At 34.7% G+C, this 27,275-nt stretch overlaps 4 protein-coding genes and 1 long non-coding RNA gene across 8 annotated transcripts; 1 reads left to right on the top strand and 4 right to left on the bottom strand.

The window, feature by feature from the left end:
• Window positions 1-8,525: 8,525 nt before the first annotated feature.
• On the bottom strand, window positions 8,526-10,650 carry LOC9306745. Its single transcript, XR_002330652.1, has 5 exons — window positions 9,989-10,650; window positions 9,620-9,731; window positions 9,431-9,544; window positions 9,149-9,351; window positions 8,526-9,049 (listed from the first exon to the last, which is right to left on the bottom strand). It is a non-coding gene; the product is annotated as an uncharacterized LOC9306745 (long non-coding RNA).
• A 2,334-nt stretch (window positions 10,651-12,984) lies between these two features.
• Window positions 12,985-14,884, top strand: LOC9304701 (probable nucleolar protein 5-2). Its single transcript, XM_021016724.1, has 5 exons — window positions 12,985-13,352; window positions 13,445-13,606; window positions 13,693-13,893; window positions 13,983-14,528; window positions 14,622-14,884. The coding sequence occupies exons 1-4, from the start codon at window positions 13,044-13,046 to the stop codon at window positions 14,520-14,522; spliced, it is 1,212 nt and encodes a 403-aa protein (XP_020872383.1). The 5' UTR covers window positions 12,985-13,043; the 3' UTR covers window positions 14,523-14,528; window positions 14,622-14,884.
• Window positions 14,885-15,744: 860 nt separating this feature from the next.
• LOC9304700 (nucleolin) lies at window positions 15,745-19,840 on the bottom strand. Its single transcript, XM_021019859.1, has 21 exons — window positions 19,708-19,840; window positions 19,546-19,613; window positions 19,378-19,449; window positions 19,246-19,293; window positions 18,978-19,163; window positions 18,759-18,847; window positions 18,645-18,668; window positions 18,503-18,557; window positions 18,282-18,331; window positions 18,080-18,197; window positions 17,855-17,941; window positions 17,610-17,680; window positions 17,410-17,527; window positions 17,212-17,297; window positions 17,086-17,109; window positions 16,893-16,980; window positions 16,644-16,705; window positions 16,444-16,561; window positions 16,270-16,358; window positions 16,143-16,166; window positions 15,745-16,030 (listed from the first exon to the last, which is right to left on the bottom strand). The coding sequence occupies exons 1-21, from the start codon at window positions 19,739-19,741 to the stop codon at window positions 15,925-15,927; spliced, it is 1,617 nt and encodes a 538-aa protein (XP_020875518.1). The 5' UTR covers window positions 19,742-19,840; the 3' UTR covers window positions 15,745-15,924.
• Window positions 19,841-20,446: 606 nt separating this feature from the next.
• Window positions 20,447-21,134, bottom strand: LOC110226563 (serine/threonine-protein kinase ATR-like). Its single transcript, XM_021018507.1, has 3 exons — window positions 20,903-21,134; window positions 20,674-20,818; window positions 20,447-20,585 (listed from the first exon to the last, which is right to left on the bottom strand). Exons 1-3 carry the CDS (start codon window positions 21,081-21,083, stop codon window positions 20,447-20,449), a joined length of 465 nt encoding a protein of 154 aa, XP_020874166.1. The 5' UTR covers window positions 21,084-21,134.
• Window positions 21,135-21,307: 173 nt separating this feature from the next.
• Window positions 21,308-23,226, bottom strand: LOC9304699. Of its 4 annotated transcripts, none has more exons than XM_021019813.1 (2): window positions 23,140-23,226; window positions 21,308-22,780 (listed from the first exon to the last, which is right to left on the bottom strand). In XM_021019813.1, the coding sequence occupies exon 2, from the start codon at window positions 22,713-22,715 to the stop codon at window positions 21,471-21,473; it is 1,245 nt and encodes a 414-aa protein (XP_020875472.1). In that variant the 5' UTR covers window positions 22,716-22,780; window positions 23,140-23,226; the 3' UTR covers window positions 21,308-21,470. The 4 variants fall into 4 exon arrangements, with proteins under 4 accessions (XP_020875472.1, XP_020875473.1, XP_020875474.1 ...); XM_021019814.1 differs by having other exon boundaries at window positions 23,159-23,221; XM_021019815.1 differs by having other exon boundaries at window positions 21,308-22,733; window positions 23,140-23,212.
• Between the last annotated feature and the right edge of the window lie 4,049 nt (window positions 23,227-27,275).

Genomic DNA, 27,275 nt, shown 5'->3' with positions numbered 1-27,275 from the left:
GAGAACTACAGCTCCATCAAAGAAGCTGCTGACTCTGGTGTAAAAAATATGGAAGATGAAGGCAATCAAATCTTGATTCCAGCCTCATTCACTGGTGGACCTAGGTATATGGTGCAAAGTTACTATGATGCTATGGCCATATGTAAACATTACGGTTTCCCAGATTTATTCATCACATTTACATGCAACCCTAAGTGGCCTGAGATTACCAGATACGTTACAGAGAGAGGGTTAACAGCTGAAGATCGGCCAGACATTGTTGCTAGGATTTTCAAAATGAAGTTGGATTCCCTAATGAATGATCTAACAGAAAAGAAAATGCTTGGGAAGACTGTTGCCTGTAAGTTTTCTTCATTTTGATAATTCAGTGGATTAGGTGAAAGATAACATATTGAAAATGATGTGTGTATTTTTTTTTTTCAGCTATGTATACAGTCGAATTTCAGAAAAGAGGCCTTCCCCATGCTCACATTCTTTTATTCATGGATGCTAAAAGTAAACTTCCAACAGCTGCTGATATTGACAAGATGATTTCTGCTGAGATTCCAGATAAGGAGACAGAACCAGAGCTGTATGAGGTTATTAAAAATTCAATGATTCATGGTCCATGTGGTGCAGCAAATATGAATTCTCCGTGTATGGTCGATGGACAGTGTTCAAAACAGTATCCTAAGAACTATGAGGAAATCACAAAGGTTGGGCTGATGGTTTTCCTGTGTATAGGAGAAGACGCTCTGATAACTATGTTGAGAAATGTGGTATTCAATGTGACAATAGGTATGTTGTCCCTTACAATAAGAAGCTATCTGTTAGATATGGTGCTCACATCAATGTTGAATGGTGTAATCAAACCGGCTCTATTAAATACTTATTCAAGTATATTAATAAAGGTCCAGATAAAATGGCATTTGTTGTTGAGCCTGATAAACCGCCAACGACAGAACAAGGTTCAAATATAGATGGAAGCTCCGTTACTCATGAATCATTACCAGAGGAGAAAAAAAAGAATGAAATAAAAGATTATTTCGATTGCAGGTAAATTGAGTAATGTGACTTCTGTTTTACTTATTTTTATTCTATAGTCATATACTTAACATCTTAAGATTAATGATACCGTGTAAAAACTGCAGATATGTTTCTGCATCAGAGGCTATTTGGAGGATATATAAGTTTCCAATCCAGCATAAATCAACACCTGTTCAGAAGCTGTCTTTCCATGTTGAAGGGAAGCAACCAGCTTATTTTAAAGGGAAGGAGGATATAACAGAAGTATTAGAAAGAATTATCAATCAGGATTCCATGTTCATGGCCTGGCTGACATTGAATAGGCTTAATGCTATTGGAAAGAATGGAAAGCGTGCTCAAGAGCTCTTATATGCAGAAATCCCTGCATATTTTACTTGGGATGGGAATAATAAGCAGTGGAACAAGAGGTCTAGAGGGTTCTCCTTGGGTCGTATTAATTATGTTCCAAGGAAGCTAGAAGATGAATACTTTCTAAGAGTCCTCCTTAACATAGTCAGGGGTCCAACATGTTTTGCTGATATAAAAACATACAAGGGTGTTGTCTATGCAACTTACAAAGAAGCATGTTTTGCTCGTGGAATCCTAGATGATGACCAGGTATACATAGACAGTTTGGTGGATGCCAGTCAGTTTTGTTTTGGTGATTGGTTGAGGAATTTTTTCGCTATGTTGCTACTGTCTACTTCTCTTTCTAGACCAGAATATGTTTGGGAACAGGTATGGCCTTTGTTAGCTGAAGATATGCAACAGAAGAAGAGGGACGAGTTCAACAATCAAGGTTAATTCAGATATTAATTCCTGTGCCTAGATTTAATTACCTTTTTGATTAGTTCTATTTATATGGAAATCCGTTGATGTTAAATCAATCTTTTTGCAATATATGCAGAGCTGAATCTTACAGAAGCAGAAATCAAAAACTACACTCTTCAAGAACTGGAGAAAATTTTGTTGTTTAATGGAGGTACTCTTACAGATATACAAAACTTTCCCCGCCCAACTAGAGAAGGTATTGATAATTCTAATCGTTTGATCGTTGATGAGATGCGATATGACCGTCAGGATTTGACTGAAAAACATGCGGAATGGATAGAGATGTTAACACCAGAGCAGAGAGGTGTTTATGATGAAATTACTGGTGCTGTTTTCAATGAACTAGGTGGAGTTTTTTTTGTTTATGGATTTGGAGGTACAGGAAAAACGTTTATTTGGAAAACACTTTCAGCTGCTATTAGATCTAGAGGAGATATAGTTCTTAACGTGGCTTCCAGTGGAATCGCTTCATTGCTGTTGGAAGGTGGTAGAACTGCGCATTCAAGGTTTGCCATACCACTTACCCCCGATGAGTATTCAGTGTGCAAAATACCTAAGAAGTCTGACCTTGCAGATCTAATAAGGAAAGCTAAACTTATTATATGGGATGAAGCACCTATGATGAGCAAGTGGTGTTTTGAATCTCTAGACAAAAGTTTCTGTGATATAATTGGTAATATAGATAGCAAAGTGTTTGGTGGAAAGGTTGTTGTTTTTGGAGGTGATTTTAGACAAGTTCTTCCTGTAATCACTGGTGCTGGCAGAGCTGAAATTGTCATGGCAGCCCTAAATGCTTCTTATCTTTGGGATCACTGTAAGGTACTAAAGCTCACTAAGAACATGCGGCTACTAAAAAACGATTTGAGTGTAGAAGAAGCTAAAGACATTAAAGAATTCTCAGATTGGCTTTTAGCTGTTGGTGATGGTAGAATTTCAGAGCCAAATGACGGTGAGGCTCTAATTGATATACCTGAAGAACTGCTAATTACTGAAGCAGATAATCCCATTGAATCCATTACTCTAGAGATTTATGGAGATCCAGCAAAGCTAAAAGAAAAGGATGCTAAGTTCTTCCAAAAGAGAGCCATTCTAGCACCAACAAATGAAGATGTCAACACAATCAACCAGTATTTGTTGGAGAAGTTGGATGGTAAGTAAATACTTCTGATATATCTAACTTATCTCCTTTTAAGTAAATCGCAGATCTAATTTATTAAGTATCTCTGTTCTTTCCTACAGGCGATGCAATGTTATTTCTCAGTGCTGATAGTATAGATCCTGAAGACTCCGATTCACTTAGAAATCCTGTCATCACACCAGATTTTTTAAACAGTATCAGGTTATCAGGTTTGCCTCACCATGCGTTAAGTTTAAAGATTGGTGCTCCAATCATGCTGCTTCGGAATATTGATCCTAAAGGAGGTCTATGCAATGGTACTAGGCTTCAAGTTACTCAGATGAACCCGCGTGTTCTTCAAGCAAAAGTCATAACAGGAGACAGAATTGGTGATATCGTTTTGATTCCATTAATCGTCATTACACCGTCAGATACAAAACTACCTTTCCGGATGCGTAGAAGACAGTTCCCAGTATCACTGGCTTTTGCTATGACCATTAACAAGAGTCAGGGTCAATCTCTAGAAAGAGTTGGACTCTATTTGCCTAAGCCAGTGTTTTCTCATGGCCAACTCTATGTCGCTTTATCTAGGGTTACTTCTAAAAAAGGTTTGAAAATTCTTATCCTGGACAAAGAAGGTAAGATTCAAAAGCAAACAACAAACGTTGTTTTCAAAGAGGTTTTCCAGAATATCGATTGATAATTCTGCGGCAATGAAATTTCAAACAGGATTATCATAAAAGGTATGTTTACTTTACCTTGGGATCAATATGTTTGCTTTATGGTTAGCAAAACCCACACTTATTTGGACTTATATTTCACTTGCAATCTATTTACCATTTTCTAACATATTGATTATCATCAAATTGAGAGAATAAAGGTTTTAAGTCTATGATTAAGAAAGTAGGAGCTAATTGTTACGATTTGTTTTACTTCCTTAAACTCTCAGATTTTGTGTTGTTCAGTGTCAACAGTTATATATATCTAATTAACATGCATCAACAAACAACCATTAAGTAACAATTATAGAATTTCCTCTTCAATCTACTTAACATTTCATAAACTTCTATATCCAAAACGGAACTAAGTTAACTACCAATTACATCATACTAAAAACTAACCTCAATATATTGTTAGAACATATCGCAGCTTCTCTTGAGCAATGATCCCATATCTTCATATAAAATATTCACACTGTTAGAAATCAGACAAATTCATTGAAGTCTTATTCAACGTTTACAGATTCAACCAAAAAACGTGATCAGTTGACACCAACAAAGTGCCAATACTAATGAAGCAAGTAAGAAGAACATAGATACCTCAGGAACAATCCTGTTCAAGAAAGTCTCAGTATCAGCCTGAACATCTGGATCATAATTCTCATTGATTGTCAAAGAAGCACTCGTGTGTTGCACTGAAACCAAAAAAAAAACATTTACTTAATCAAAAATTCCAAAAAAAAAAAAAAAGAGAAGAAACAGAGTAAGAAAGAAAACTCACAGAAGACATGAGCAAGACCACAATTGAAATCTGACAAGTCTTGCCCAATTTCCTTACGACCAGAATTCAAAACAAAACAAAACCTCAGAAACCCAAATTGAATTCACAAACCAATCAAATAAACAGCTGAAAAAAGCTCATAAATTGAGTCAATTCAGAAATCGCTTCGAATTTAAACAAAAGCATCTACACGAAAGATGAAACCTTTGGAGTAATAAGATGACATCCACGACGTAGCGGCGGAAGTGTGAAGGTTTTCTGAGCCCGCGGAGAATTCAACCAAATTCATTGAAATCAGACAAATTCATTGAAGTCTTATTCAACGTTTACAGATTCAGATATGGTAGAAAACATGGCATGACAAACATTTGAATCGCAAACATCAGATTAGATCTTCAAATATATAATTTGCTGTCTACGCACACATGTTCCAATTTACAAAATATCGAAAAACTAACAACTTTTGTTGATCGAAAATGAAGAAATCGATGATATATGTTATAATTCTGGAATTAGATTAACTTACATGTTTATTTTTCGAAAGGAAATTGTCTTGTAGAACTCGATCATCCGATGCAGCTACAAATTAAATGTCAACTTGAATGATGAATTGGTTTTTAATTTCTGAAATTGGTTAGGAAATGGTGATTGAAGAAGCTCAATCAGTCGGTGGAGAAGATGCTCAACGACACGCAATTGTCATTTTTTTTTTCCATCCAATTGTTTTTTTTTCCTTCCCTGGAATATATTGGGCTGCACTCTATTTTCAGTATATGGGCTTCAGTTAAAATTGTTGGGCTTCTAATGTATTTGAGATTTTGCTTTTTATTATATAGTTAATTTGTGTATTTAATATTTTAATTATGGTTTTACTATTAAAATTAGATGATATAAACTTATTTATATGATCTTATATAAAACAAAATTGGTATATTTTCATACATATATATATATATGTCTATATTTCCAATCTATAAAACACAAAACAATAAATTTATATAAATCTAATATTTCGAAATTATATTAAGTAAATAATTTTAATGTGTCCTAATACTTTTAACAGAAATAACCATATTTAATTACATATTCTTTGTTTATACTGTATCAACTAAAAATATTCATTACTGACGGTTGACCGAATTATACTGTTTATATAAAAGATGTTAACTTATGTACGCCATGAGGTTATTATACCTATTAATATAATAAACTTACAACTGACAAGAAATCATCACAAACGTTCTAATAAATTATCTAACAACACAAAAACATAAAAAATTAGACACCAACAAAACTTAATTTAATAAAAAAAGTCAATTAATATAATATTAAACCCGCGGTATACCGCGGGTCATATCCTAGTATATTACTCAAATGTGAATTTTTGACCCGTTAAATGTTTTTCTTCATAGATTTAACAATTTATATTCGTTTTTAAAAATTCAAATCTTGGCATATGCAGAAAAAATTTACTTTTTTTTGTTATATGGATGACATGATGATTTATTTGTTTCATAAAAATAGAATCATATAAAGATGAGAGGTGAAGTATAATGATTAATAAAAAATTAATATGGTAAGTTAGATATCAAATCTTATATGTTCATTTTGATTGGTCATTCTTTTAAAAAAAATTAATTATAGATTTTCGTTTTTAATAATTAAATTAATTAAATTGCATAAATTAGTATTTGCAATTAATTATATGTTCATTTTGATTGGTCATTCTAAACAAGTCACTATTTTATGCAATTTAATTAATTTAATTTAATTAATTTAATTTAATTATAAAAACAAAAATCTATAATTATTTTTTTTTAAAAGAATGACCAATCAAAATGAACATATAAGATTTGATATCTAACTTACGATATTAATTTGTTATTAATCATTATACTTCACCTCTCATCTTTATATGATTCTATTTCTAGAAAAAAAAATCATTATATCATCTATATAATAAAAAAATAATAATTTTTTTTCCGCATATACCAAGATTTGAATTTTTTTAAAACGAATATAAATGGAAAAGTTGCGGAAAAGGGGAATTGATTGTGACACGAGTTGTGCCAGATGTGGCGCAGCAGAGGAAACGATCAATCATACACTCTTTCAGTGCCACCCGGCACGTCAGATTTGGGCGCTATCACAGATTCCTACGGCTATGGGGGTTTTCCCCACAGAATCTAATTTTACGAATTTGGATCACTTATTTTGGAGAATACCTATGGAAGTTGATTCATCAGCCTTCCCATGGATAATTTGGTATATTTGGAAATCAAGGAACGAAAAGATCTTTGAAAACATGGATACAGACCCATTAGAAGTATTACGATTAGCGGAAAAAGAGGCACAATTGTGGCAGTCCGCTAAAATTGAGCTCCATAATGAAAATCATGGTTCTGTACACTTGGTAAATCGAATTCGAGTGAGGGATGTTTCACTTGAGACGGAGTATTCGGGATACCGTTGTTTTGTAGATGGATCATGGAAAGAAAGTGATAAGTTCTCTGGTACGGGTTGGTTCTGTACATCGTCAAATGGAGAGCCGCCAACCATGGGAGCTGCGAACCTCCGTAGAAGTCTATCTCCACTACATGCCGAAGTCGAGGCCCTTCTCTGGGCGATGAAGTGTATGATTGGTGCAGATAATCAAGAGGTAGCGTTCTTTACAGACTGTTCAGACCTGGTGAAGATGGTGTCTTCTCCAACCGAATGGCCAGCGTTTTCAGTGTATTTGGAGGAATTTCAGAGCGACAAGAAGGAGTTTTCCTCTTTTTCTTTATCTTTAATTTCTCGTAGGGCTAATGTTAAGGCGGATAATCTGGCACGAAAAGTTCGTACAGAACCGCTTCATATCACTTATGTAAACAACATTCCTCAGGAATGACTCTTTTGAGCTCTAATTAATTTCGGATGACAAAAAAAAATATATATAATATATAAATTTTGTAATAAATAAAATTCAACCCGTACTGTAGAACGGATGATGATCTAGTTGGAATATAGACATTTAAAGCATATTTGGAAAGGAAAAAAAATTCGGTTGTCGGTTTTTTTGCCCAAGGCTACTTGAAATAACGACTCTAACAAGATAATAACAAATTTTCTTGTTAATTCAAATCAGATTTTATGGTCCGAGCATGGGAGTGGTGACTGTCCCGACCCAACATATATTAGAGCTCTTGGGCAAAAACCAAATTGAACAAATGGAAGAGTATTTGAACCAGGTTAGTCTTAACAGCACTGATATAATGTCTGAATCAAGAACCGAAAAGATTGTTATAGAAGAGCTTAGAGCTAGAGTTAAAGTGCTGGAGAAAGAAGTGGAGTTGCAGAGAAATATGATAACAGAAAGAGAGGATGAAAAAAAGAGAGGCTATACGACAGCTCCTCAATGGCCTTCTCAAATTTGGTTTTAAACTGTCAAGTTCGGACCACAAAAATGCCTCTTCCCTTGTTACTCCAATGGAAACATTGGGCTCCTTTAAGTCTGATATTTCTCCTTCTCAGGAGTTAGATTTGGAGTCAGGGACCTCTTCTTACTCATCTCTTAAGCACCAAGTGGTCTCACTAGGGAGGACAACGAGTAGCGATATGTTGCAGAGCTTGATGAAACCAAATGGTGAGGTTGAGAAGAACCTGTCTGCAATTTTGCTTGCTGATATGTTTTGTGCCGAGCTTGAAACCGCACGGAGAGATTTAGAAGCAAGAAACATTGACATTGAAACTGAGAAAAGTCATGTGCTTGACTTAGAAAGTAAGCTCTCACAAACGATGATAGCAGAGTTTCCAATAGCCACCACAATAAGGCATATAAGCGGGCAGAAAACGATGCGTAAGCAAACAAGGAAGAAGTAAAGAAACGTTTTAAAAACGATTCATTCCCACAAAACTAGTGAACAAGACTAGTAAAAGAACAAAAAAACACTCATGGAGTTTAGAATTAGTTTGATGCAAGTATTGAATCAATCCAAATGATGGCAAGCCAATCTCGTGTCAACATCATCGAATTCAAGTCTGAAACAAGAAGAAACTTTGATTGAGAAAAAAAAAAAAAAAAAAAAAACGAAAAAAGTAGGGGCATCAGGTCCGGTTTTGTTTGCAGCTTGTTCCCACGCTACACAAGCGTGGTCCCAATCAACGGATTGTTCAACCCTCGGGAAGAGGAACGGGACACATCATCTGCCGATTTTGATTGTTCCTAAAGCTTTCTAATATATAAACACAGATAATTGGAACCAACTTGTCGATGTGGGACAATTTTCATTTGCTTAACTATCCTAATGGGCTAACTATCTTAATGGGCCTATATCAAATTATGCTTAAAGAAACGGTTTTGTTTCAAATGGGTACTAGATTGTGCGGTTAGAAACATACCGAGTAATAAACCGGTGGAATTAGATTTGAATAAAACAAAAACCCCCGGTTTTAGGATTAAGAAAAAAAGAGAAAGAGATCAGAGATTGCTAGATAAGCCATTTGGAGACAAACCTGGGAAAGCAAGAACCTTCTGCTGGCATGTCAAGAAAATCGTTCATCATAAATTGAAACAGAAGCAACAACATAGCAGAGACCTAAGAAGAACGATGACTCCTGTGTTGCGACAAGAGAAACCGATTCAGTATCATCAGGCAGGATTCACATTTTCCTCCTAATCAAAAAAATAAAAAAAAAGGGTCATTGTTTAAGAACCTGATATGAGCACTACACCGCCATAAGCACCGACCACGGATGCTAGAACTGCTCCGGCAACAGCTAAAGGCCATCGATTGGGACACACACTGTTTCCAAGAAAGGACATGAAACAAACGGGTGCCACCCTTTGAACAATACCTGGGAAATCAACAAGAATTCCGAGAACCGCAACAATCACACCGCCTGGGATTTGAAGTAACCTGCAAAATATAAGTGCAAACGGTAAGAAAGCACTGTTGTATAATCGGCAAACACAATTTACTGAATTTTACTGCAGACCTTAGTTCATAATAGTGACGATCCGCACTAGATGTTCGAGTAAGAGAAAACTAGGACATCTTTAAAATCGCAGACAGCGGTGAAACTGCCTTGAACAGTGCTCCATGTTCCATCCTAAACGATTGAGTAATGTGGTTAAATGATATAATCTGCAATAACATAAAGAACGAGAAATGGAGAAAAACTTACATAAAAGCAGTGGAAAAGCGGATTAGACTTCCCACGATACCAACCACAATCCAGAGAATGGCGCCAAGAGGAACGCATAAACACATTCAAGAGCGGTCCTAACTGTTTAGCACTGAAATTCAAACAGAAACCCTTCATCAACCTAAATATCATTACACGATGACACGGACATAATCAGATAGTTGAACTTGCGTGTTCTACATAGACACCTGAAGAAGCACAAAAAGCCCTAAGCACCTTCCTCTAGAGGTCTTAAGTTCATTTCAGTATAGAGCTAAACTACACATAAAACTAAAGGAGCAAGATAACCTAAACGACCATACATAATGAAACAGATACAATCAGACCATTGAATTTGAGGTTCCGTACAAAAGACAGATGAAGAAGCACAAAGAGCCCTCAGCCTCATTCGCAAGGTTCTATCATCATCAAGCTTATCTTCCCTCAGAGATCTCTCCTCCATTTCAGTTGAACAAGGTAGGCTAAGCGACACTAAAACTAAAGGAGCAAGACAACCTAGATATCCTTACACGATGACACAGATACAATCAGACAGTAGAAGTTGCGGTTTTCAACAGAGACAGGTGAAGAAGCACAAAAGATCCCTTAGCACCTTTATTCAGGAAAACTCTAATCCATTTCAGTGAACAAAGAGCTAAGCCAACAAAATTCTCAAGCAAATCTCAAAGCAGAAGAAACACAATGAGTCCTTAGCACCTTCCTTCAGCTCTAAACACAATGTTTTAAAACGTTTCATTCCCACAAAACTAGTGAGCATAATCTCTAAAACATAACAAAGTTAAATGGATTAGGTGCAAAAAAAAAGGCAACTTTATGGAATTGAAGAGCCCTAAATTGATTAGAAATGCTAAATTCACTAACTTCGGAAGCAGTTTGATGAATAAATGAAACAATCCTAATGGAGCCATACACCAAAAATCAAGCAAAGCCAATCTCGTGTCAACATCATCGAATGACAAAATCGATAGAAAATGTTATCCGGACATCGAATTCAAGTCTGAAACAAGAAAGTTTGATCAAAGTAAACTGAAATTTGTTACCTTCAAGGACAACCCTGGAGCAGTAAGGAATGAAGAGTAAAAAAAAAAATTGAGATACTCGGGATTGTCACAGAACCGATTCTGGATCTTCAATCTCCAATTTCTCTAAACCGGTTTTGTTTCGGAGCTTGGACATAACACCCGAACCCGAACCCAAAATTTTAAAATACTTCAAAACTTCACAAGCCGAATCCGAACCCGAACATACGCGAAATATAAATACATCTATACTAGTACTTTTTGAAGTACATTTTTAGTGGGTGGGCAAAATGCATTTGGATACAATGGGTATCCGACCCGTTTACAAATTTTGGTCATAAAAAATCTGTTGAGTCGGGTTATATTTAACTCAACTCATACACCGGATATTCTATATTTAATAATTTAGATATTTAGAAAATTTGATTAAGATTTAGAATTATGATTCTCCTATCATTTTTGTTTGATTTGTTTTTAACTGTTTTGAATCATCATATAATACATAAACTGTGATTCGAAATTTACATAAACTGTGATTCCTGCATATATTGTGATTCAAAATTTATAAAAACGGATATATATTATCCAACTGACGAAAAATATGTGTTCAACATTCCACATCGACTAAAATATTTAAAGGATGATTCAGAATCATATAATAAATAAGATCAACATAAATAAAATAAATGATTTTTTTTTTGCGGGACGGATTTAGCCGGACAAGTTTTTGAATCAACAATAATAAAAAAAATTAAAATATCATTAATCCGACGCTTCAATACGGATTAAATCCTTAATTTTTTTCAATGCCACTTTTTCAATGCCACTTTTCAAAATACCCCTTTTTTAAAACCTTATAAAAAATGTTCTTAAAAATATAAGATTTACCCAAATATGTATGTAATATTATTAAAACATACACAAACTACATTTCTATGTATCTAAAATCTTATAAATATTTTATAAATACCTTATAAATGCATTTTAAATACCTTTAAAAACCTTTAAAATATCTTGTAAAACCTTAAAAATCCTTTAAAATAACTTGTAAAACCTTTAAAAACACCTTATAAATACTTGGATCGAGTTTTCAAGTAGTAGTTACAATCCATAAGTACCTTATAAACCTAATAAAATTTTATAAAATTTCAGATTTAAAAAGGGGCATTTTTGAAAATGAACATCTAAAAGGGGCATTTTTGAAAAGGGGCACACCAAAAGGAGTATTTTTAACAATTTCCCTTTTTTTAATACCACCAATATTAGACATATCAAATCACTCTCATTTAGAAAAGATTGTATAAAACCAAAAATTGTCTCGTGGTATAATGTTACTTAATAGCAATTGTAAACTATAAAATATAAATATCTTAGAGAATGATGCAATTTTCAAACTTTTATATATAATAAATAATTATTAAATTTTGAAAATTACTACTTTTAGAAAACAAATCATGAGACGGGTTAAGAAATTACATGACGGGTTATATTTCGGAACGGGGTTATATGGCGGACAAGTTTGAATAAATATTTATAAAATTTTAAAATATCATTAACATGCTGCTTTAATACAGATTAAATCCTTAGTTTAATAAAATATAAATATCTTAGAGAATGATACAATTTGTAAACATTTATATATAATAAATAATCATTAAATTTTAAAATCACTACTTTTAGAAAACAAATCACGGGACGGGTTAAGAAATTACGGACATGTTATATTTCGGAACGGATTTAATATCGTTAAAATGCCGCTTTAATACGGGTTAAATCATCAGTTTCTTAACAATTGTCCCGTAGACTCATGGTATACCGTTTCTTAATAACAATTATAAACTATAAAAATATAAATATTTTATAAGTAGATACAATTTTTAAACTTTAATATATACTAACTTAAAAAATAAATCATCTCGCGGGTTAAAATCTAGTAGTTATAATATATTATACTTGTAATAACCTAAGTGCCTAAATGATTCGGATGTTAAGATATTTTCGGGTGTTTTAGCTATTTTTGGCTAGATTCGGGTATAAAATACTTGGGTTTAATAGATTTTTTGAGTATTTTTCAATACTTTGCATAGAATCGGATACAAAATTTCTAATATTTGGATATTTTGAGTAAACCCAAAATACCCGATCCGAACTCAAAGTTTTAAAATATCCGAACGGATCCTAGTTTTCTAAACCTGAAAAATCCGAACCGGACCAGAATATCACAGAACCGATCTTCTTTATTTGCAATCTCCAATTTCTCTAAAACCCGGTTATAACCGGTTTCATCAAATGTTAAACCCCTTTCTCTGGCAAAACCCCTTTCTCTCGTCTTCTTCCTCGATTCATCTCTTTTTTTCTCTTCGCTCTCTCTCTCTGGGTTTGCGATGCTTTTGCTGTACGAAACGTTCTGGGGTTATGCCCTTCTGAGGGTGGTTGACGACGCGATTTTGGTTGATAATGTACATGCTTTGGCTACCCATTTTCAGTCCGCGGAAGCAGCAAACGAAGCAGTGGTTCTAGTGGCTTTTTATGAGTTTCCCAGCCAAATTCATGCTTTCGTAGAGCTCGAATCCATCAAAATGAGTCTTATGAGCCCTGCACTTCGTGGGTTCTTACTTGCTCACTGTCAAGTTGTTGGTGAAACCCTAGGCGTGGGTGACCCTGACCTTGGAGACAGGATCAGCTCTGATCTGGTTTGTTTCTTATTCACTTCCAACATTTAATCCCTGTCGTGTCTGTTGTATTGGGTAGTGTTTGTCTCTCATATGAAATTTGTCACCTCCAGCCTATTCCTTGTCTTCACAACATAGCTGTACATGAGCTGCTTAGAGGTGTTAGAAGTCAGTCCTCAGCACTCGTGGGTGACCCTCCTCGTATGGCTAGGGACAGGGCCTTGTCTCACAGGCTGGCTAGACAAGCAATGGGGATTGGTCTTGAACCTGACATGGTATCTTTAGCATTTAACTCATCCTGTGTTTGTGTTTTTTTTGTAGTTGCTTCTCTTGCATCTCCTAACTATCTAGTTTTTGTCAGATGGATGCCTTTATTCGCACAACTGTTGGTCTTTACGATGCTCTTGTCAAAGAACTGAATACCTATACGATGAGGCTTAGAGAATGGTATGGACCTCATTTTCCCGAGCTCTCTAGTATCGTACAACCCCAAATCCCATATGTCAAATCTGTTCTGTTGATGGGAGACAAGCTTAACGCTGCAAATCTAGACTTCTCCGAGGTAACTTTCATATTTTCAACTGTGTAGAGACTTCCGTTAACAAAAAACGCCCTGATTTTTGATCTTATATACTACTCCTTTCTCTGTAGTTCCTATCGCTTGATGATGAGCTGAGCCTGAAGGCAGCAGCTGTGCATTCACATGCACCACCTTTCAGTCAACTCGAGATGCTGCTGATCCAGAACTTCTGTCGAGATGTGGTTCTACCTCTTCATACCACCACAACTGCTCTTTTGGATAGCCTCAATGACCATATGCAAGCTTTTGCTCCCAATCTGACTGCTCTAGTTGGAGTGCCAATTGCTCCTCGCCTGATTTATCTTGGAGGTGGTTTATCGAAACTCTCCAAGATGCCTGCGAGCACACTTGAGACACTCGGAGCCAACGAAGCCACACCCAGGGATGGTCTTATCTACCGCTCACCTCTGGTTGATCTAGCACCTGAGCCTTACAAGAGAAAGTTCTCGCGAACATTAGCTGCTAAATGTGCTCTTGCCATTAGGATTGATGTTTTTGGTGCTGGCCAAGATAACGCTATGGGACTCCAATACAGAGATCTCCACCTTCAGACTAGGTTGGACCGTCTTCGTCAGGCATATAACAGAAGATACCTCGGTTTACCTGCTTAGTGAGAGGTTATTTCTTTCCTCTGAACTCTCTTTTACATTATGCTTTATCATTTTTTTCTTTCTTTTTCTTAACATTATACTCTTTCATTTTTCTTGTAGACTTTGAACCTGAATTCAACTTGCAAGGTATTCAAAGTTATGAGAGATCCAAGTATAATACCTAAGCCATCATCCGAGACTCCAAGTATCAAAACCAAACTGTTTCCTATGCTTTCCTTCTATCTATGTTTGAACTTTGACCCTTGCTGTTTGATGACACTTTTATGGAACTTGCATTTGTCTTCTCTCTCCTTTGAACTTGTTTATTGTGACAGTTTCAAGTACTTTGGATGTCAAGTTTAGTGAATTTGATGTTTAAGTTTGCTGTCGGATTCAGTTATTTTTGCTACATTCCGGGTATCATCGGGTTCAACATAACCCCAACCGAATGATACCTCTTGCGATTCTACACATAGTCATCGTGTTATAGCTCTCGCTCGTGTTCTTGCTTACCTTTTAAGACCTCTGACACACAACCTCAGTGTTATTGCAGATGTCATTGCCTTTTTGTTTTGTTTGTTCAAACCGATAGTTTCATTAGCTTGAATCAAAGGAGATGAAAACTTAACTCCAAGTTACAACAAACCATGATAATAATGAAACCCGCGAATGACGAAATGGAATCTATCTAAGCTGTATAACACTGAGAACACAATGGAGCACATTGATCGAGCCAAGCCATTGGAATTCCGTAGAAAGACCGCTGTTCAAGAATCATCTCGAGGAAGGAGGTCTAGTTTCGTTTTCTCCATCGCGTGGAGGAGAGATACTCTAAATGCCCATTTCGTTTTCTCCATCGCGTGGAGGAGAGCTACTCTAACTGCCCAAGCTGTGGCTGCCATAGCCGTTGGGAAATGTCTACACATCACATTGAAAGGTTGGAAGATAAGAGTCTGAAACTGCCATGTGACACCACCAGCCTAGTCTTCTTATTAACAATTGATCCTTGCATGCTGTGCCTTGATCTAAGATAGGTTGGATAACTTTGCTTTGCTTTGCTTCCCAAAGAAAACCTAGATCGGAGAAATCTTGAAATCGGAGACAAGACCCTGATCTGAGGCAGAGAGTCTTCACAATGCTTAGAACCAAAAGACGGTGAGAACTCCACAAAGAAGGAATTTGATGGTAATAAACACTCCATGATTGAACGTAAAGGAACATTCAATTTTGTAAACCAAATCAGTTCAAATGGTATACGGCTCTCTTACTTAGGTAATAGTGGCAGAGAGAAGTGATTCGACACCAAACCATTCAAAATTAAGCATATTTTAATGTACGTTCAGACTAAAACATAAGAAAAACCCCAGTAATATAAACAAGTTACATTGCATCACAAGTTAAAAACACCAAAGAGCTTCATCTTCTAGCAGTCGTCCCCGGAAGAGAAGGTAGTCTTCTTACCGCAGAATCCGTCGGATTTTTCCTTCTGTTGCTTCAGATTCGGTTCTCGTAGAAGGTTGTCTTCGTACCTGGAATATATCAAAAAACCCTTGTGATCTCTCCATTTATACGAAAAACTTCACCCAATTTGCTTTTGATAACAAAACTCTAAAGGCAAAACAGTAGTTAAAAATCCCTTACCAAAGCTTCTCTACAAGGTTGTACCTAATTAACAAAAAATGATGAAGTTACTCTTCTGTTATGACATCAAAACTACAGCAATAAGATAGAGAGAAACAAATCCCCATAACATGGAAAATCATTTTACTTGGGTTGGAGAGGGTATGGAGCTATCTCAGCCACGTCAAGAAAGATATGATGATAGCGCAAACTTTTACCATTCTTCTGTTCCAGAGCCTACAGTATAAAAAGATTTCATCAAAAAGTTTCATCATATAAGAATAATACACTATTTTTCATCATTGCCATAAAAACTACCCACCTTCTCTGCTTCATTAGCAGAAGCAAACTCAAAATAGCCACAGCCCACATGCTTACCCCTATGGTCAACAATAAGTCGAACACGAACAACTTCTCCAACATCTTTGAAGAAATACATGCTGTAAACATGGAGAGGATAAAATATCAGTCAATGAAAAACTTGCTCCAAGAACGAAAGAGGAAACTAAAGGTGCTTCTTACATCTTTGGTATATTAGTTTGAGGAGGGAGATTGGCAACAAAGAGCGTCTTTTTTCTTGCTTCCTGAATTTAGCAGCCAAGTGTGTTAGCATGGCTTTAAGGAGGAAAGGACTTAAATTGCATAACAACAAAAAGTAGATTCGTCCCCAGAATTAAGTTATCTTTTGGCTTTGTGGAAACAGTTTTGTTATCAAACACTTGAGCATTTCCTCTGAGCCTGACATATTTTGAAGATAATATGAACACGTACCTCAACGAAATAGGGAGTTTCAGCAAGTCCTTCCACTGCCCCATCTTCATCTATCTGAAGGCTTTCTTGTCGAAGGTAGTCTTCGTACCTGGAACATTAAACAACCCTTGTGATCTCTACATGTATACCAAAAACTTCACCCAATGTGCTCTTGATAACAAAACTCAAGATGCAAATAGTTAAAATTCCTTACCAAACCTTGTGATCTATGCACCACCTAGTTAAACAAATATAATAGTGTTAGTGTCCTGTGATGGTATGAAAACTCTGGCAATAAGTTGACAGAAACAAATCTCCATAACATGGAAAATTAATTTACTTGGGTGGAGGGAATGGAGCTATCTTAGCCGCTTCAAGAAAAATCTTGCCATCCTGCAAATATTCACCGTTCTTCTTCTCCAGCGCCTACAGTATAAAAGATTTAATCAAATAACTGCGACTTGTATATTTTTCATACATTACTTTTCAAATGACGGCTTAAAATACTCTACGTCATTACTATAAAAACTACTCTCACCTTCTCTGCTTCGTCATTAGAAGCAAACTCAACAAATCCCCAGCCCACATGCTTGCCATTGTGGTTGACAATAAGTCGAACATGAACAACTTGTCCAACATCTTTGAAGAAATTGATGCTATAAAAAAATGGAGGATAAAATATTAGTCATGAGAAACTTGCTCCAAGAACGAAAGAGGAAATCTTAAGGTGCTACTTACATATCTGATATTATAGTTTGGGGAGCAAGATGGGCAACAAAGAGCGTCTTTGTTTTTCTTGTGGCAACAGCCTGAGTTTAAAAGCCAAGTGAGTTAGCAAGACGCAAAGAAGAGAAGGACTTAAAGTTGCATAAAAAAAAAAACAAAAAGTAGCCTCATCTAAAGATTCACCCCCAACATAAGAATTCTGCTATTAAGCGTTTCTTCTGAGCCTGACATATTGTGAGGATAATAAGAAGAGGTACCTCAGCAAAATCGGGAGTTTCACCATGTCCTTTCATCAAAAAGATCTTATGATTGTGCAAATATTCACCATTCTTCTTTTCCAGCACCTACAGTATTAAAAAGATTTAATCAGCTATCCTACTTTCAAATAACTAGTTGTACGTTCTTCATCATAAGTTTGTATACGCTACTTTTCAAGTAAAATACATTTTTTTTTTTCATCATGACTACAAAACCAGTCTCACCTTATTTGCTTCGTTAGCAGAAAGAAACTCAACAAAGGCACAGCCCACATGCTTGCCCTCATGGTTTGCAATAAGTCGAGCACTGACAACTTCTCCAACATCTTTGCAGAAATCGAAGCTGTAAAAGTGGAGGATAAAATATCAGTGATATGGAAAACTTGCTCAGAGAAGAAAAGTGGGAGTTAAAAAAGGTGCTACTTACATATCTAATATCTTAGTTTGGGGAGAGAGATTGGCAACAAAGAGAACTTCCTGCATTTAACAGCCAAGTGTGTTAGCATGACTATTAAGGAGAGAAAATGACTGAAATTGCATAAAGAAGAAAAAGTGGCAAAAGATTCAGCCCCAGAGTATAAGTAATCTTTTGATCATTAAAAGATGAGCGTTTCTTCATATTTTGAAGATAATGAGGGCAGTAGGTACCTCAGCGAAATCGGGAGGTGTCTCATCTTCTCCTCGTCGAAGGCAGTCTTCGTACCTGTAAAATGGAAAACCCTAGTGAAACTTCACCCCGAGGTGGTCTGGATAACAAAAATGGAGAGGGGAAATAGTTAAAATCCCTTACCAAACCTTGTGATCTATGCAATGCCTAATTAATCAAAAATAAAAGCGTTAGTCTTCTGTGATATTGTATCAAAAACTCTAGCAATAAGTTACCAAACATGGAAAATCATTTTACTTAGGAAGAGGCAATGAAGAAGCTATCTTAGCAACATTGAGAATTATCTTGCGATGGAGCAAATATTCACCATTCTTCTTTTCCAGTGCCTAGAGTAAAGAAGATTTAATCAGCAATAGTACTCTTGGATACGTATACACATATAACTATATATACACAACTTTTCAAATGATAACTAGTGTCATCATTAGCCAAAAAAAAAAAAAAAACTAGTCTCACCTTTTTTGTTTCATTGGCAGAAGCAAATTCAACAAAGCCAGAGCCAGTACGCCCACCATCTCGTTTTATAGCAAGTCGAACATTAACAACTTCTCCAACATCTTTGAAGAAAGAGACGATATCTGATATTTTAGCTTTGTGAGGGATATGGGCCATAAAGAGCGTATTTTTTATTACGGCAGCTTCCTGAATTTAACAGCCAAGTAGTAGTTTGTGTTAGCATGAAGAAAAGGGCTTAAAAAATTGCATAAGAAGAGGTTGTAGGTACCTCAACAAAATCGGGAGTGTCATCAAGTCCTTCCACTGTTTCCTCCTCCTGTTAAGCGAGTAGCCATTGGAACACATTTTGGAGAACAAGATGCTTAATTGAACATAATAAAAAACTTGTACAATATTAAACCTTCAGTGAGATTAAATTAGCTTGATCAGACTTGTGCTGGAGACTATCAGCAAGTCCTTCCGTTGTCTTCTCCTGTTACATACATACACGAGTAGTAGGCATTAAAAAGACAAGTGTAAAGAAGATTCTTCTCAAAGAAGAAGAGTGATCCGACCATCTTAAGGTTACCTTCTCCTCCTTATGTTTCTTGAGAACCGGTTTGGTCTCCAAATCATCATCGTCCGGATTTCTCTTACCTAAAAGAAGAGCAGCAAAAGAAAAAAATATATTAAAATCAACAGCCAAGTATAAAAAACATTAGATAGGAGCTCAGAGCCACAGAAAACAAACCAAATAAATTAACTTCCTTGCTAGAACTGGCCATGGAGATGGAGATGGTGAAAACAGCGCCGATTTTGTTTTCCGGCAAGAGTTGAGAGCAGCAATGACTAAAGTTATACAAATAATAACCCTAGAGGTAGAAAGAAGGTATTCATAAAACAATAATCTTGTTTGGGCTAGGCTGGGCTTTTATTGGTTAGTGGGTTTATTATGTGCACCATTGACTATATGTTTTTTGCTTCTCTCGCCTAACTCCTTTATATAATAAGATACATACTTTTGTGATTTTTTTCCATGTTCACTTAAATAATTAGTCGATTTTGATTTCATTTTTCATTCATCTTCTCTTTACATATGCCTAAATTGTGTGTGTGTGTGTGTGTTTTTTTTTTTTTTACATAAACAAATCAACTGTACTTGAAATATCGATTCTAACAAGATAATAACATATTTTATTGCTAATTCAAATCAGATTTTAGCATGGGAGTGGTGACTGTCCCGACCCAACATATATTAGAGCTCTTGGGCAAAAACCAAATTGTTGGATTTTTTTTTTTTGTTTGTGTTACATTTAAATCTTTTTTTTGGGTAATTTTATTATTTTTTTGTCAACATTCTAGACTATTTTATAATTAAAGAAGAGCCGTTAAAAGTACAATTTAAAAAAAAAGATCACTTTTTTAGTCTCCTAGAACCTCTGTTTTAAACCTCAGTATAAGTTGAAGAATTTTGGAACCATAATTAATATTCAGGGAGGCAGTTTTTGAAGCAAACCTTGAATGGCCTGCAAAGCGTCATGGAAGAACATCCGGTATGCCTTCCGTGAGTTGGAACGGAGCAACATTAAGAGAGAGGCAACAGTTTCAAGTAATACTCCATGCCCATGACTGCGTGAAATGATTTACAAAAGAAAGCAGCATTAGAGCAAAAACTGTTGAAGAGTGACACCTACTAATCTGGTTGTGCAACACTTACACAAATTCAGGTTGTGCAAAGAAGGGAATAATACGAGCAATGACAGGGAGGATAGCGCAAGGGTTTCCGTGATAGAAGACTCCTGGAATGTTCCTTGCCGTGTGACCAACAAGCTTCAGAACAGCTGTAACTTCCCTCCCGTTGCCTGACAAAATTGGAGAGAAAATCGAAAAACCAATCCACCCTAGGTTCAATTCCAGCACAATCCAACAAGAGAGACAGTAATTACCGAGAGAAGGAACAACGTAGGTATTCAAAAGATTAGGGAAGACATCCCGAAATCGAATCTCTAGAGCATCTTCTTCGTCTCCGGAAGAGTGACGGAGGTTGTTAGCCGGAGTGGAGGCGGATGCGGCCACCCGTTCACGGAGTTCGTGAACCAAGCTCGACAGATTACTCTCCTTCGCCATTTCACAATCGCCCAAGCTACTACGCTCGCTCCAGTCCCTCCCAATTCTTTTGAAATAAAATAAAAATTAATCTATATCAATTAATAATATTTGTACTATATTATATCTTTCTTTAGGCATATACTTATCATTAACCATGTAAATTATATGTAAATCTTTCGTTAGGCATATATATAGTTGTTGATATCTCTAAGTTTTGTTTAGCAGCAGTTCACGTTAAGAGATCGCTTGAGAATCAATCAGGTTTAAATGATGTTGGCACAAACATACAGCACAACTGTCTATCATACATGATCAGACAAAACCCCAAAATACAAATTCACACTTACTCTAAATTTTATAACCTAAGAAAATATCAAAATCTTGATTTAAAAGCAAAAAAATCAATCAAATCCTGGCAGGCTTCTGCAGAACAGCCGAGAGATAAACCTCTACATCAGTTTTCTCTCCAACAACCCATTTCAACTTCTTATACCCAAACCGCTCTATCAAACGCGTAAGAACTCTCTTCTTCTCATCATTACCGCAATAGAAATTGTCTAACCAGAACAATCCACCGGGTTTCAAGATCCGATCAAGATCAAACATCAAGAACTCCAGCTTCTCGGGTTTATTACTAGCCGCTAAATCCAATCCGTTAGAAGCGTGAATGAGATCGAAAACATTGTCGTAGAACGGTAATCTCTGATCCAAACTCATGAACAACGGAAAAACCCCTCTCGCAGCTATGAATTCACTGAAAGGAGCATCTATATTCAATGTGTTACTGATTATATTCACATTCTTTTCAGCCATTCTAGCAGCAAATGTACCTGATCCACTGCTAATATCAAACCCGATTCGGATTTTCCCATCGCTTAAACCCAAAACATCATCTATCAAGAAATCAGTCTTCCCTTTAACCTTAACAAACCTGTCTTTCTCATGACTAGTAGCTAGATCAAAGCAACCAACACAATCCCGGCTCAGTTTCTTAGCTTTCAAGCATTCGAAACTTTTGCAGCCAAGACCGCTCCAGTTAACACTACTGTTACTAACTGGTCTCCACAAAGAATCAGGAAACCAAGCGAGACCCGTCTTCTGTACTGTTTTAGCCAAACAACGACGGCGTGGCAACGGTTCACAAGCACGGAGAATCAACTTCTGTGCTAGGCTCCAATCATCCGGACACTTTTCAAACACATTGTACGACATATACTGAGATAACAAATCTAGAGACATTTCACAGGAATGTCCAACAGATGCAACCATATGTGTGATACCAGTACGAGAATCTTTACCAAGAGGAAGCTGATGTTGTTGGAGGAAAAGTTTAAGCTCTTGTGGAACTTCTTGATGCGAAAGATCGAGAGATTCAAAACCAATCATTTGTTTCTCCATTAGAGAGAGTGTACGGTGGGACGAATCGATTTCTCTGAGGATGAGTGATAGATGTTGAGAAACCAAAGAGACATTGTTGGAATGAAGAGGATGTGGCGTGTGGGATTGGGACCGAGACGAGAAGGCGTATAATGCAAAGAGATTTGTAGTGACTATAGAGAAAAGCATAAGGAGGTTGATGGCGGAAGAAAAAAGCGTTGATCGCTTGAATCTTGCGCTTCCATCGCCAATCTTTAGCGATACGGATCCCATACTTCAATGTAGCTTATACTGCATCAATTCACAATTGTGTCATATTGTTGAACTTATTATTGGATCTGAAAATACAAATTGTATGATGTTAAGATAAGTTCTTCAATACCAAAGTAGAAATTCACAAACAAAATGGTGATTACATGAAACCAAAGAACAACATTAGGTTCAGAGAAATTCAAACAAAAACCCATTTGACAGTTATTTTCAGAAACAGATCAGGAAACCAAACCTTAAGGAATCAGTACATGTTTCCAAAATTCAATAATCGATGAACGAAACAATCATAAGAAGATGTCAATTTCTGGGATTTAGTAACGATTATCATCAGAACTTACCAAATTAAAAAAGAGAAATCACGATGAATATCACAAGCAATATGAGATTAATAGTTTCGAAAAACAAAGAAAGAAGAGAGACTTACGAGAGATCCAGAGACTTACTCTCTGATTCAGACGAAAGTGAAAAGCTACTGAGTGACGACGACTGAAGATCGCCGACAAACATATACAACGTAATTTATTATATTAGATTATTTCCCCATTCAAATTTATAAATGGGCTTTTTTTGGGTAAAATAATGGGCTTTGTGATCAAGATACATATTGTTTTTTTTTCTTAAAAAATAATCAGTCCACATTAGTACATTACATTGTCTTCTACATAAAGTTTTGTAGATTAATCAAACTGATCAATACTGATATGCAACAACATTTTGATAACTTTTCAATATTAAAGTAAGTTATTTTATACATTAAGATCAGACGATGAAATTACAATTGTTTTTCTTAGTGTACCATGAAAAATGATTTGAGATTATTTCCTCTAAATATATTTATATATAATTAAAATTGTATTTAATTTTTTTTGTCAAAAAATGCTTTGACGTCAAAATAAATAAATAAATAAATCTATATATATATATATAAAATGATATTTGATGTAATATTCAACATATTTGGTATTTTTATAAAGATTTCTTAGATTTTGGTTTTTTTTTTTCTTTCTTTATATCTTAATCATAAAATCCCAAACACTTTACATGATACACTAATTAAGATATTTGAAATCTAATACAATATAAAATTTTATGGTATAATTGCTACAAACGCTTCAGAGAGTGGAATAGTGGTAAGGTCTTACAAACGCACGATATCACCTCAAAGATAATGTATTGTTTACGGTAAAAAAATTTTAGATGATATATTTTGCTTATCGCTGAAAACTATGGTAGACCCAGCCAAAGTTTTCACTCGGTGTAAAAAAGCCGAATAAATGTTTTAGTGTGGAATTAAACCCTCTACCTCTTAGTTAATGTGGTGCAATCATAACCACAAGACCACTTGTATCAATAATTTCAATTGTTTGAATCAAAACTTTTATATTTTATCCGGTGCAGTTGCATCCCTCTCCACCAACGTGGGTCTGCTCGTAGCAGAAGAAATTTCAAACAATTTTTTTATTATATTATATGACAAAAAAACTTTATTTTAATTTGTTAAATAGATGTTTTACTTAAAGTAGTATCACAACAATATAAAGTTGATATAATATATGCTCATAATGATTATAATGTACATAAGTTGAACATTTGCTTTTTCAAAATTGTATATAAATTTTGATTTGAGAAATCATAGTATATTATACGATAGAGATGACACACATAATTAGAGATATTTATTTTGATTTTGAAAAGATTTGAAGAGACCGATGATGAAAAATGGATCGAATTGGTGGTGAAAGTTTTACCACAACGCATAACCGTAAAAAATTTAAGGTGGTGTGATAACAAGTTTTGTGAATTGAATTTTATTTTGATACATCTCACAACTGTTGAGGAGGAGTGCTAAATAATTGTTGCATCAATGATCTTATGGTTTATATGTAAAGAAATTCTTGTGAAAAACACTAGCTTTTGTGTAATGATAATAATATCATGTAGATATTATTTTCTTTAAAGACATAGAAGCTCTAATTTATATAATTATTTAAAAGTATATATTGATTTTAGTGAAAAGTTTTAATTATCAAAACACAGTTTTTTAGAGCAACTATCAAAACCCAAACAATGTTATTCCTTTAGAAAAATACTTGGGTTCACCCCTTCACTCTTTTTATTCAGCCAATCAAAATATGCCATCTAATAATTAAAAAAAAATCATATAATTATAAAATCTAATTTGCCACTAAAACGAAATTATCTATCGGTTTAGATTTATTAGAAAGGGTTATGTTTTAGATTTTATGATTAAACGAGGTTAAATATCGGTTTGGGTTTATAAACGGATTCATATTTTACAACTAAACGAGGTTAAATGTCAGTTTGGGTTTAGAAAGTACGATTAGGGTTTAGATTTTATGATTAAACGAGGTTAACTATCAGTTTGGATTTATAAACGGATTTAGATTTTACAATTAAATGAGGTTAAATGTCAGTTTGGGTTTAGAAAGTATGATTAGAGTTTAGATTTTTTTACGATTAAACGAGTCTAAATAGCGGTTTGGATTTACAAAGGAGAGGGGCCATGCCGGTACGACTGAATATGCGTTAGAAAGGTCAAGGGTTTAGATTGTAATTAAACGATATTATATATCGGTTTGAGTTTACAAAAGAGTAGTTAGGTTTTAGATTTAATAATTAAATAAGTTTAATTTTTTTTATTATGTGGCGAATTTTGATTTGTTAAAATAAAAGAGGGTGAATAAAAAGATTCACCCTAAGGGTGAACCCAATTATTGTTCTTTTCATTATGAGAAGTTTGTATGGATTGGTATTATTTTTAAGAAACTGCATATATTTCCTACCAAAAAACCATCAATCCATTGTTTCATTGTTTGAACTTATTTTTATGATCCAACACTTATCAAAAAGGTTATAACATTTGATAATTTCTAATATAAAAATCTGTTTGTTTTGTAATGTTTACATTTTGTAGTGTTTGAAAAAAGTGTGTATTATGTTATTATTGCTTAGTTGTAGAACTGTCTTGCTTTCAATCTTGGTGATGGATAGTGGATAAGGAAAATCATGAAAACAATATAAGCTTTAAGACATTGAAATGCGTAAAGAAATAATTGAATGGAACCCCTTTTATAATATTTTTACTGTAGATTTTCGTATAAAAAACTTAAATTTCAATATATATTCTTAAATTTAATAATATTGATGATATTATTAAGTTTTAATCATCAAATTTGAGGTTCGATTCCGAAAATTGTAGACTGAATAGTCCGTTGTAGTCTCGAGTATTAAAGATAAGACTATCCATCTAAATGTTGCGGAGAACTGCTCATTGTACAATTAGTCGTGCAATTGTTTACTATAATCTCAGTAGCATATGTTGGATATAGGCAGGGCCGTAACTGAGCACAGCCAGGTGAAACATTCGTGTTGGGCCCCCAAATTTTTAACGAGTAATATGTATAGATTTTGGGGCCCCCAAACAGTAAAAACAAAATTTATATATAGATTATGAGACCCCCAAACCGTAATTGTTTGTGGCCCCATAACTCGTAGGGCCGGCTCTGGATATAGGTATCAGATGGTGATTAAAGATTATCTTTGATCTCTTTTTTTGTGGTGATTCTAACAAAACCGATCCCTTTTTAATGCATTATTCAGACGACAAAAAAAGAGTTACTCAAACATAAAAAAAGTAGTTTACAGGTGAGATTGAGCCTTTCATGATTCAAAAGCTACATTGCCTCTAAGACCATCTCCAATGGTGCTTCAAATTTCACATTTTCCTTCATTTTAAAGATAAAAATGAATAAATCTTCTCCAATGGTGCTTCATTTTTACCTTCAAAATGAAGAAGTGAATAGTGTATCTTCATATTTGAAGGTATACTATTTATATCTTCATATTTTGAAGATGAACTTTTTATTTACAAAATGATCCTTTAAATTATAAGAAGTTTTTATTTTATACCAAACAAATTATTTATTTATATTTTATCCAATTAATTTATAAATTTCATTTTTTTATTTTATCCAATCAAATTAAAATGCAATGATAACTTCTATTAAATAGAAAAACAACAAAATATTCAATATAAAACTTAAAATACATAATTAATACCGATATTAATGATAAAATAAACATAACATAGCATAGAGTAACAACTTAATAATTTGGTAATGCGCTTCCAGATCTATTAAGATACTTAAAATATTGCTCAAATGTTTACTGTAGATAAAATTTGTTGAACTATTGGTTAACCATAAATAAATGGGGCAAAATTTATAAATTTAGAAAGTAAAGGGCATTGTTAATACTCCCTCCGTTTTCGAATAGTTGTCGTTTTAGAGCTTTTTTGTTTTAAATTAATTGTCGTTTTAAGGTAATAATGTAATTATGCCAATAACTACCCAAATTACCCTCATTTTATTGAACACAAATTATTTGTAAATAATTTACTTGTCATTTTTATGAGGTTAATATAGTCATTGTATATCTTTTCTTAATTTGTCAAAATAGAGTTAAAACGACAACTTTTCAAAAACAGAAGGAGTAATTTATAATGAAAGAACGATAGAATATACTTAGAATATTCTTTTT

Source organism: Arabidopsis lyrata (assembly GCF_000004255.2).
Source record: "Arabidopsis lyrata subsp. lyrata unplaced genomic scaffold ARALYscaffold_7, whole genome shotgun sequence".
Lineage (NCBI taxonomy): Eukaryota > Viridiplantae > Streptophyta > Magnoliopsida > Brassicales > Brassicaceae > Arabidopsis > Arabidopsis lyrata.
The sequence above is the reverse complement of the archived record's forward strand: the minus strand, read 5'-3'. Positions and strand labels throughout refer to the sequence as shown.

Bases quoted from the DNA above. Each gene is read 5' to 3' on its own strand.
- LOC9304701 (XM_021016724.1), top strand. From the start codon at position 13,044: ATGCTTTTGCTGTACGAAACGTTCTGGGGTTATGCCCTTCTGAGGGTG. The intron at 13,607-13,692 runs GTATCTTTAGCA...AGTTTTTGTCAG, and splicing joins TTGGTCTTGAACCTGACATG to ATGGATGCCTTTATTCGCAC. The intron at 13,894-13,982 runs GTAACTTTCATA...CTTTCTCTGTAG, and splicing joins CAAATCTAGACTTCTCCGAG to TTCCTATCGCTTGATGATGA.
- LOC9304700 (XM_021019859.1), bottom strand. From the start codon at position 19,741: ATGGCCAGTTCTAGCAAGGAAGTTAATTTATTTG. The intron at 17,298-17,409 runs GTGAGAGTAGTT...TTTATACTGTAG, and splicing joins CTAATGACGAAGCAGAGAAG to GCGCTGGAGAAGAAGAACGG. The intron at 17,110-17,211 runs GTAAATTAATTT...TTGTTTAACTAG, and splicing joins GCTCCATTCCCTCCACCCAA to GTGGTGCATAGATCACAAGG.
- LOC110226563 (XM_021018507.1), bottom strand. From the start codon at position 21,083: ATGGCGAAGGAGAGTAATCTGTCGAGCTTGGTTCACGAACTCCGTGAA. The intron at 20,819-20,902 runs GTAATTACTGTC...CAATTTTGTCAG, and splicing joins CTACGTTGTTCCTTCTCTCG to GCAACGGGAGGGAAGTTACA. The intron at 20,586-20,673 runs GTAAGTGTTGCA...CATTTCACGCAG, and splicing joins TTTGCACAACCTGAATTTGT to TCATGGGCATGGAGTATTAC.
- LOC9304699 (XM_021019813.1), bottom strand. From the start codon at position 22,715: ATGGGATCCGTATCGCTAAAGATTGGCGATGGAAGCGCAAGATTCAAG.